Below are 11,850 nucleotides of genomic sequence, written 5' to 3'. Positions count from 1 at the left end.
CCTACAGTATCAGTTTTTAAGTTCACTGAATGCATTCCTGCTTTTTTGGAGCAACTATCGTTACTTGAGCTATATCCAAGAAGACAGTGTGCTAATGCAAAGACAGCATGGTCCCACCAGGATGCTGCTTCAATGGTGTCAGTTAACGGAATACCAGTGACATTTCATTCGCTCAAAATTTCGAGCATCCTGCGTAAAACCCATATTCTGGACAAAACGATAGGCCAGTCACCCTGAGTTTTTCAGCGTCACCATTCAAATTCAACTCCACGTGGATTTTTAGTTCAAATGAGTTACTGGTGTTGAGATTTTAAATTTCTTAATTCGTCCCTCACAGGACTCATAAGAAAATCACGTTTCTTACTGAGAAGTTGCGAAACGCTATGAAATCCAATGGCAATCCAAAAAATGAGCTACCAGGGATTGCCATTTTTCATCAGTAAACATAAAACATAGCAGGTAAGCATGTTGTTCGGAAAATTCCGCATCTACTTCGCCCCCAAAGTTTTCTTCGTACAGCCAGGAACGCTGTTTCCGGTTGGTCTACGGTACGGAGGATCTCATTTGAGCTGCATACAAGCAATATTCTAAGACCCTCAAAAGGAACAAAGATGGGTTGATAAACATGTGTTCGGCAAGGCCTTTTCATGTCATGTCATACGGTTGCGAAGGTTAAGAGAGCAGTATTTGACATTTGAACGAGCATGGTGTACATGGAATAAGAGATCGAGTAGGCGACACTGGTTACCCATCAGAGAACAGATAGATCAGATCACCAATAGGGTGGCTCGAGCTTGTCAGTGCGGGCAGTGCTATGGTTGTGTTCAGCATAGGATGTATTGTGGAGGGAGGTGAGTTGGACCACGATAAGTACAAGACGAACAAAGCGTTTTTGCTGACAAAGGATCGGGTCTCGATGTCGCATGGCGATAGCTTCAGCCGCTGCGATTGTGCGTTACTGTAATGATCCGAGTCGATTAGCCAGCTCCTTGCAGACAATGCGAAAGCTCTGTCTGGATATCGCATGCGCCGTGTCCGGTCGATGTACTACTGAGCTGGCTGTCGTCCTCCTAGTTCCAAAAGCTGACCAGGGTGGATTGTATCCCTTCATTCTTTAGCCGAGTTGCAGAGTCGTGTGTCTGATGTATTCCGCTGAACAGCAGCAAGAGGATGAGTACACTAACATATTTTTTGGGCGTGGACAGGCACTCTATCTTTGAGATTAAACTAATACAGACGAACCAGGTTCGGAGTGTCGCGGCCGGGGAAAACTTTGTTCAAACAGGTATCCTGTTCGGTAGGTCGGTCGGTGTATCTCCCTCAAACGGGAGGCTAATGTAAACGGGTTTTCTTCCAACTGGAGGTGATGGTGTTGGGGTCTCCCTTGTTCGGGGAACCAGTTGTCTCTCAGAACGTTGTAAGAGTTAGGATTCCTTATTCTTATTCTAAAATGCGAATTTTCGAAACCCCCAAAAGGCTTAATGCCCACACCTTTTTGCGGGAAAAACTGACAATCAACCATTTCGCGAGGTCAGCAATCAATTTCAGTAATTAAGTAGTACTGGGCGACAGCTTATCATGGTGGAGAGGAATCGATCGTGCATTTTCAATTCAGTCTAACGGAAGACGTACAGTGCTCGTTAAAGGACCAATTGTGACTTCGCTTACTCTAAGTTCCTTCTGTTTTCTTACCCTGCCAAAGGCAGCCAGATCATTCTGATTGTCCGGATCATCCTTTTTGCTCCTTTAGTGGCTCCAAAATCCTCAAGAATTCCGTTTTGTGAAGCGATTCGTAGGATGAGCCCTTAGATTCTCGGATATTCACCCAAGGCAACTAAATCGGTTTTCGATCAGATCATGTTACATCGGTTGTTCGTTTTTACGTCTCCGTAGGTGCAACCCTTCTTCCCTGCACCACTCTACAGTGATGACGTGCGCGCATCCTCCATTAGCTTGTACGAACTGCGTTTTGCTTTTATCCAGGGCACAACACCTCAGGGGGAGTGAGCTGTGATGAAGTACAAGATGCTCAAGATCTCCGAGCGTCTCGCAACTCTGGGCTCATTGCGTGTTCCGATGCAATGAGGTGGGTGCCTGAGTTTCCTCGCATGTCCACAGCATGCAGCCTGAGTGTCATGTGTATCAGGTCAAAATGAATCACATTCATTGGACAACTACCGCAATCAATGTGTATTGGAGATTTGACTGTTATAGGTTGCACTGGTGCACGGTAAATCAATAAAAGGTGGCAGATGTGACGTTTGGCACGCTATAGTGGCAGACAGTTCAAAACGATGGTAATTCCAAACGTGGCAGATTCCACTCCAGAGCATTACATATAAGGAAGACGTATGCATAGGTACTTGCTCACACACAGAGTAACTTAGAAATTGGGGGTCGAAAACACTGTCTCTCCATTTTCGATTAGGCAGTCATACTGCTTTGACAAATGCTTCGAACAGCCAGAACTCTCGATTGAACCAACACACTCCACAAACTGTAATCGTTTAACCAGAGTTACCAGGTCGAAGGAATACCCCCCGTTTAAATAAGACAGGTCGGGAAATGCCTGAGAGTAATTGGAACCTTGGACGGTCGGTAATCCTGTGGACTACGTTTAGCTGTAAATCCTAGTGTCCCTGGTCCATTACGGCCATTTTCAAGTAAATCGGCATCTTTTTTGATAGCACAGAAACAACAAGCTCATGGATGTCATTCTGATAAAGAGGTGAAGCGAATCGGCGTACCTATAGACCGGCCACCCATGTTTGATCTTGAACTTTCTACCACAATAAGTCGGGCTGCTTTATTTCTTGGCTGCCTCACTCTGCGACCTTTGAACTTTCGAACAACTGTTACAGTGCCGCAACATGATTATATTCGCACTCCCTATATGGATCCACTGCATGCCCTACATACGCCTCGTTAAAGCAGTCTTTCATGTCGTCATCGCAGAACCGCCATCCCTTCATGAAGTATCGTCCGACTCGCTATTCCAACTTCTTTGTTACTAGAATCACTTGGGATTCTTTACACCGATTGTTAAAGCCTCTAACTGGCCTTCAGTCAGGGAGCAGGGTAAGCGAAATGGAGGTCAGCCTTCATGAATATCTAGATCAATTCAGTATCAAGTGAGAAACTAGGCACTCGCACAGACGGCCCGCCCGGGTGTACGCTGAAACAGTGACAACACCGTCGCTTCTTACATCAGATTTCTGGGGTCCAAACCCTTGCACGGCCAAGCATACACATTGCTGGTTAGCTCTAATAAGAGCGACACTCCAATCCAGTGCTTTCAATTTTTGGTATCTTGACCGGAGAACTGTTCAAACGATAGTGATGTGAATGCGGATTTAGCCGTTTTTGTGACCACCTACAATCAACTGGGTCATTAAGCCCGTCTGTTTCCGGTCGCACTGGTCGCATTTACTTGTCGGCAAATAATGGGTACTCGTGTGATCGTTTTATTCGCTCTATTCACCAACATCCTGTTTTGTTTTACAAAGCTTACGGATTATGGGTTGGATGCTCATGAGATAACCAATACTTCTGTCAGTTTATCGCTATCAGTGCCCAAAATACAGGGCAAAATCACCTATTTTTCCGGCGTGGTCACCAGGAGAGACCGTTGGTTTCTGCAGAAGTTGGAGGTAAAACTTTCGTAAAGTGAAATTCAGCGGTGAGAAATAGTGGTTTAACTTTTCAGGAGAAAACCTCAAGATATCTCAACCGTCTTCGGATTTCTTTATATCCATATAGAATGTTGCGCGCGAACTTCGTCACAGCGCAAATGAGAGTCCACTTCCCTAGTATCTGCTCACTCAAGACAACCGTGAGGTAGATTGCTACTCCACTATTTGTCAGTGTCGATCTATTCCTTTGTTTGATAATGTTCCGATAAATAGGTGGGTCGTATGCCTTTGCGTCTATCCAGGATAGTGACTCTACACTTACCATCTTGTAATGGAACTGGGGAACTAGACACGTGACAGATTGCAAACCTCTCGGTCGATACGAAACACTAACCCAACTCTGTCGTCCAAATTGATTTACCGAGTACCGCTTAGTTGTTCAAAGCATTTTCGCTGCAGTAGAGACGATCCCAATCATGTTACGTTATCGAAAATGCATAGGAACTTAGTGACTCCAGCTTGGCCAACTAATAATTCCTGTCTGAGAAATTCGAAAACTCATCAGAGCACCGTTCCTTTTGAGTTGTGCAGAAAGCCGTGTAGTCTAATCGTATATGAACTCGCCTGATGAGATCTTATCGGAAGCACTGCTACCAACCACCATGATCTGGATTGTGTTAAAGTAACCGTTCCACTCACACAGACGCGAATATGACATCGTAAATCAAGAGGCAGTCGCAGAGGTCATAAGACAAGTTTCAAGCAAATCTGATGAGATGATATACGTAAATTATCAAATAGGTGACGTTTTATTGTATAGCGAATTATTCGTCTTCGGACTTTGTTTCGGCAGTGTAACGCTTGGTATTTTTACGGGGTCACTTGTGTGACCTCCTTGTTGTTCATATATCCACAAGTTACCGATACTTGAGTAGATTCACTCGAGCTCTCAGGACTTCAAATTGTTACATGGCGACGGTAGGAGTTTTAAGACCGCTATAACCTGAAATTTACAAAATGACTGGATGAACTGAAACCAATTTTGCACTCAAAATCAAAGATGGACCCGTCCTCTGGTTGCAAGGCAATTGATTACGTCTATATTTCCAGTGATGTATCTGAAAATTGTTGCTGAATCTGGCAATTAACTGTGTTTTGGTTTAAAGGTGCGTTGATTTCACGTGATGACAGCATTGGTACATCTAAGAGCCAGAACAGATGTCCCTGTAAGACACCAGAATGCAGGTTTATTTTCCCAGGAATCGTAACAAGCCATGTGACTAACAGGTGACACCCCTCCAGATTTGGACAGCTAAAAGATGTGCCGCAGTTCCTGTTAACGCCAGCTTATGTAGAAGGGATTCACACGCTTAATCCCGCTGATCTCTTTGCAATTAAGCCTAATACTTATATCGGAGTTTGTGGAAATCACGTGATAATGCACTGCATATGTTGACCCGGTCTTCAAGTAGCAATTTACAACTTGCAACTTTTATATAATGTCAGAGTGGGAGTCCCAAATAAGTCACTGAGATATCCGTGTATAAGTTGTTGAGAACCGTATGAGAACAAAACCCACATGGAGTAATGACAGTTTTGACGCCATGAAGACAGTTGAAAACAGCGAGCAAACGGGTGAAGTGAACAGTTAACAAAATAATTTCGATGAACACTCTATAGCACAGACACAACGGAAGTTACTCAACAGAATACCTGAATGCCAGAAAATCAGCATTCTTGAAGATAGGGACAAATGCTAATCTAAGTTATTCACTCTGTACGACTATCGAGGTGTAGGGGATGTCTGTGAACAACGGTGGCAAGTGTACTGCTCTATGATGACCTCCATGAAACCTGGGGGAAAAATTCATTAGGTCGGAACGACCGTCCAGAAAGAGTGGTATTTGGGGCTCTAATAGACCCTGACTTTAGTCTATCCTTAAATCATTTTCATAAAGGAAACTAACTACTCACAAGGTTGCTGAAAACTCTTCAGCAGCCCACGACTGGTTACGCCCTTCTTGGGGCTCATCAGGTAGGCGCGGTCCTCGAGTTTCCGTCAATCTTATGTTCTACTTGAACCCAAATTGGACCGTTTTCGAGAAATACACTCGTTTGCAAATCAACTTGGTTTTCACGAGAGATTCAACTGCATCTCTCGTGTGCAGCACATCCACTTGTAGAATATCATTAACGAGAGATTCAGTTGAGTCTCTCGTGAAAACCGAATTGATTTGCAAATGAGTGTATTTCTCGAAATCCTTGAATTAATTCGCAAAATGTACGGGGATTGAACTGTACAAAGATCAGCGGACGGACGTGAACTCAGCTTTACACTACTCTGATAATTTTATCACCAGATCAAAGACCTTAGTGCTCTTATACAATCAACAATCAATGGATATTCTTATCTCTTTAGAAGCTGTCTCTAAGAGAATTCTCTGGACCTGTTTCACGAGGTGAAACTTTTATTGTAAGTGGGGATGTCCATTTGAATATCACAATGTAGAAGAGTCCATCTGAACGATGCGTCTCACAGAGTGCAAATGTAGATTGGTTCTAAACCTCTTGGAACCTGATTTACTAACCTGAGAAATGGTGGGAAGTGAAGGACAATTTTAACACCCAGTTTGAGGATTTTAAATCCTGTCTGCGACGGGTAGTATCCAGCTAAAATTCCCCCTCCTTTAATTTTTACTAGCATCTCCAAATCGATAACCAAGCTAGTGGTTCTTAGTATACCATAAGAGTATTGTGCATCTCTGATTTTCGTGGATGAAATGTGAACGCCAGTCCAGCTAGGGTGGAAACACGTGATGATACGAATCAGTTTAGGTTCTGGGTACTCCAAGTTTGGGACCCACCAAGGACGTTGTTTCTTCATGAATGAACCTAATTTGTGTCGCATAATTCAATAGCGAACGTGCAAACTCGGAATTAGATCAGACTAAAACGGAAGTCAGTAATCGAAACGGCGATCTGTTAGCAGGATTTTCTGATACCATACTTCGTGAGTGGAACACTAATCATACGGGGAGTGGTTTGAAGGTAACTAACTAACTAACTAATTTCCTGTAAAAGTAGGACTAGAAGCAAGCAAACGAACCAAAGCATTACCTAACAAAGCGAACAAAATTGCCAAGTAACTCAAGTCGAATATCAGTGCTCTGACGGAGTTTACAAAAGCAGTGAAGGTCAACTGTTTTTCTTTCTTGAGTAGTTTATTTAAAAATCCGAAACAAATTTTCTGAAATTTTTAACGGACGGACACACTGATAATTGACCAAATTTATTATCCTGGGTAGAAGCTACACAATGAAAGGTTAATTTTCTTTCTCTTCGGTGTCCTACTCTTGTAACGGTGATACTACTGATGGGGAGGCACGCAAGTAGCATGTGCTGTTCGTGGAATTTCGCTTTGCGTCTTTTGAGAAGAGGAGATCTATTGCGGAATTTGCGGAGTTGCTTTGTAATGTTTTCTTGGATTCGAGCGATGAATGATTGGAGTCAATGAATATCCAGGAAAGTTCAAGAAGACGCGTTCAGGAGAAGATGGAAGTCCGGTTTTTGTAAATAAGATGCAAATGACAGTTTTCCTTCCTTGTCCAATGGTCTGTAACCGGTCAGTTGGCATTTCCGAGTAAATAACTCCGCAGCGAAGGCCTTCTTCCTTTCACTCTTGGGAGACTTATCATGTGACATTTGCCCGAACTACACTCACCTGAGTGAACAGGAGGTGACTTGCACGTTCATCTCATGTGCGGGATGGATAGCTGATAATAAATATGCAAGTGTTTGAAGGACCATTTATCGTCTGTATATGTCCATCAAGTTTAACCATTGTCTACGATACTGGACTTGATTCACTCAGCTGTGCAAGGCTTTAAAAACCAGAACTTGTTATGTCAGTCTGTTTAATTGAACCAAAAATTTCAAGCATGAATGTGTAGCTTCTCAAAACGTATCCGTACCAGTCTCTTTCGGAACCCAGTAACAACCCAACTTTCTCTTACGCCGGTGCTAATCACAGGAGCTGATGAAGTAACCGTAATAGCATTAGAATGGTATCTGAATTGTCGCAGTTATTGGTCCATTGAAAAGAATTATCAAAACGACACAAACGTTGCATCTCGCTTTGCCATCCTTAACTCTCAAATGAGTACCAATCCCCACTGAGGATGTTGCGCATCCGACCATTCGCTTGAGCATTGCTATCTCATCAGATCGCTTGCCGATCTCAGAACACTGTTTGGAATACCGCAAGAAATGCGGTCACAATCCATGGAAGGATAAGCACACAAAAACCAAGCGATTTAAATAGACACTCGTTTAAACTCGCTCACCGGGCATATCAAGACAGCCGATCAAAATGATGCATGTTGATCAACCCAAAAATCAGATAAATAACCGATTTCTCATATCCCAGGAATGTGTGCCAAAACTTACCAAGAAAAGGCAGACGTACACATGTGAACAGTTAACTAAAACTCTTGTGGGAGGTTAGCGGCGAACCAAGTAGCTGGAAAACGCTGATGCCGAAATCATGGACTTCAAAAAAGCCAGAAATATAGGACCACCGGGCAACATAGGGACGATACCTGCTTGAATCACCTGCTATTCTCGGCAGGCGCCGTAGATAGGGGGGTAAGTAAGAGTTGAACTACTACGAATGAAAAACAGAAGTACATGCAAAATCGAGCCAGGTATTCTACAAGTTACGTGGCCATTGCAGTTACGTCAAACTGAGCTCCAATAGGACCTCTAATCTAGCGGCCCTCAAATTAAGTAGCCCACCCAAGTAAAGTTCCCTGAGAGCGTTTGCATTGTCTGTGAAGTTTTGTTCACACTGTCCTTTTAAAAGCACCCCTCTTATCTCAAGGCAACTAGTCCGGCTTTCCCAAATCAAAGAGGAGAGGTACTATCAAGGCCCGTCAGCAATGGGTATCATTTGTTGTACCGACATTTGTCCCATGAAAGTCCGGCATGCCAACAGAACGTAGTATCACTACTCTACCAGCACACACAATTCTGGCCCGAATTATAGTGCTTGAACAGGCAAGTGTACGCAAAACCGAATGATACGCCCGAAGCCTCAGACGATGGCCCGGTAACTTTTTTCAATCGCTCTGGGAAGGAGTTTCTACTTTCGTCAACGACTTTCACGAGGGTGCTTCTGGAAACTAACATTACCACCTGGCTTCGACAAATAAGAAATTTTGTCAAAATGCAACCCTCACCGTGTTCTCACTACGTCAGTGTCAACGTTACTTGTCAGGGTGATACAGAGTACTGTGAGAATACATCAACTTCCTCAAATACAGCACCACTAAACAGCAGATGTCTCCAAATCTACTATGACTTTATGGCTTAAATTCAATAAATAACTGAGGCTTGGTGCAGTATGTTTTAAGTTTTCTGGTGAGTTTACACATGATAAAAGAATATTTCATTAACAATGGCATTTTTATCCATCAGCTGAGTAATTTAGTTGCCAAAATTTTATTTTTTCAAGAGCTCAAATCGCTTGTACAACCTAGTCTACCAGCTTTTCCTCCAGAAAGCCAGTTAAAGATTGTTTTCCACGAAAACATGAGGGTTGGGCATGAATTCGCAGAAACTTTCGCATACTATGAACTCGCCAATTTGACGCCTTATAATCACTGCGTTTTTTTTCAGCTGTCTAGGCATTGGGCATGAATTCGCAGAAACTTTCGCATACTATGAACTCGCCAATTTGACGCCTTATAATCACTGCGTTTTTTTTCAGCTTGTCTAGGCAGTGGGGTTGGCACCGATTTACATAATCGTGATGGATTGTAATTTTGACTTGAAATCCCTTTGATATTCTCTCGTGGAGCCGGCTTCTCTGCACCACACAAATGAGGAAACAACTATTACTTAGTGGTTCCATGCACCACAGACAAAACCATCTTCTGGATGTTACGAAAGTTCCTATTTTTTAGGTATTCAGGTAACATTGAGGACGCGACCTTAATTTACTCAAAACTTCCCCAGGGTTTTAGCACATATGCTCAAACCACTTGAAAGTTGTTCCATGGACGCTGTTTGGGTTTAATTTTGTGAGGGTTTCTCAAAGTTAACACCTGGTTAGCAGACAACACTTCTTATTGGCTCTTAACGGAGCCTTCTGTTTAAAAAAAAATGAATATGTTTTACTACGGTTCGTTGCGCTGCTTTTGACCGCGACTTTTCTGCAAGGGTTGCGCATGTACTTTGTATACTGACCTTTATATCCCCACTGAAGTAGAACTTCGATCGAACTAAAAAGAACCGCGAACCAAGCAAGCCTTGTTAAGGCATCTCGTGTGAATTAGAATTCTGAAGAATACTTTTTAACACATAGGGGGCACTACTTACTGATAAGCTTACACAATACCTCACTGGATTGCTAGACCTTCGTGGTGTTACTGGGTAGTCAAATCGAACTATTGGTCACACCGAACATCATCCTCTGAGTGAAACTTCCATTCATCACTCACTTCATCTCTAGTTGACTTCAATCCGCGTATTTCTGATTGGTTGATCGGCCAGTGCAACAGCCTCGTCAAGATAGCTAGTAATGGATTTACGGATCGTTAGTTTGGTGGCGAATTCATTTGGTGCGTTCACTGAAATTCAGTGTTCGGGTAACTTTTTTGTAAGCCAATAAGCGAGACCAGCATATCGAATGAGGCTCACTCTGTAATGAACAGCGGGAACTCAGTGGCCATCAGACTGTTTGTCGGCTTCGTATACCACACAATTGGTGTATGACCGGTAACAGACAGCTATAGAAGTTTGTCGCAAAGTATCTGTTAGATTATGACAGTGGAACCCAGCCTATGAGACGTGAGTTTTACCAAGGTCTATTAGGTTTTGTTGATGCTCGGGCAATTTTGTTCACTGGACGAAGCACGAGTGAACTCAATGCATTTGACTAGGTTGGTAGACTGAACTTAGTAAATATACTCAAGGAAAAAATAGCATCATTCAGCTTCCAAAGAAATAAAGTGCCTCGTAAAGTAAAGTCACTGGCAAGGCTAAACCTAGTCCTCGATCAGCGGTAATAACAGGTTTGGATCTAACTTTATCTGTTACCTTGGCAAATCTCTAGCATTCACAGTAAGACAGGATTTTACAGAGGTAGCGAAATGTCCCACAAGATTGTCTGACACTGACGTCACTTAACTGATTCCGTGACCCATTGACCTATCCCTCATTGAACCCCACTCCTTCCATTGATTTCTATTACTTCAAAATGTAGGTACCCCCGATCTTCACCTTTTCCACGGGATTTCTGTTACCATATAAAGTTGCGATGTATTAGTCAAGAGGAACAATCACAGAAAACAAGCTTTGTTCGCTACCTTCTTCGTTCTCAAGCAAATGTGAAAAGATAATCGGTTTAACTGAAGACAGTCAACCAGAGGAAGGCCTTGATCCACAAGCATAGGTGGAGAAATAGAACGTCGATTTCGGAGTGCGTGTTGACAAACCAGTCTTCCCAACAGCTTACCTGGTGAACCCGTTCTCCTACTTGTTTTGCTAGCAAAAGTCTACTTCAGAAAAGAGAGATGTGTCACGTGTGGTCACTGTACATTTGCTCGGAAGTGTTTCCGGCGAGATGTTAGGCTTTTTCACATCAAAAAGTTTCGTTACTCTAATGTCTGTAAGGAATCTGCAACTTATTGTTTACTCCAGGCAGAATGCACCCCCAGCAAGTGTATATGTTGGGAAGTTTCGTCCATCTGGTCATTACAAGCGTCCGTCAACCACGGCGATGGAGTCAGTCTTCCAGAAAACTTCGGATTTGATGCAGATGATGAGTTTTTACTGGGCAAATACGAAAAATGGCGTAATATTAGTAAAGTGACAATTGCATTAATTTTGGAAAAGACAGAAGATTGCTGGTCTTACCATTTCATAAGAATTTTTATTCTTAGAAGGCACACCTAAACGAAAGCTTTATAGTTGCTTGTCCTGTTACACGCTTTTTAAGGCATTGTTAACTCAAACGCTCCAATCACTCTTGGAGAAGCACATTAGTTCATTTTATTGTTGGCCTAAAATATGAACCTATGCGTCATGAAATCTATGTGATCATGGTGGAATTTAGAACATTCCAACTTTACTTCAACTAAGACAGAACAGTCGATGTTTCATGGTACACTGACCAGTATAAAGATATCTGTCAACTGTCGTAAGAAATACTTTGACA

General features: G+C 42.8%; 1 protein-coding gene across 1 annotated transcript in view; it reads left to right on the top strand.

Moving 5' to 3' along the window:
• Positions 1-923: 923 nt before the first annotated feature.
• Positions 924-11,850, top strand: part of T265_07334 (hypothetical protein) — a gene marked incomplete at both ends in the record, with an annotated part of 33,374 nt that continues 22,447 nt past the window's right edge. The window contains 2 exons of the mRNA XM_009172826.1: positions 924-1,092; positions 1,984-2,086. Coding sequence (XP_009171090.1) covers positions 924-1,092; positions 1,984-2,086 — 272 coding nt within the window. The remainder of the gene's footprint in view (positions 1,093-1,983; positions 2,087-11,850) is intronic.

The sequence above is a fragment of the Opisthorchis viverrini genome (assembly GCF_000715545.1).
Source record: "Opisthorchis viverrini unplaced genomic scaffold opera_v5_168, whole genome shotgun sequence".
NCBI lineage: Eukaryota > Metazoa > Platyhelminthes > Trematoda > Opisthorchiida > Opisthorchiidae > Opisthorchis > Opisthorchis viverrini.
This window is presented reverse-complemented; position numbering and strand designations above follow the sequence as displayed.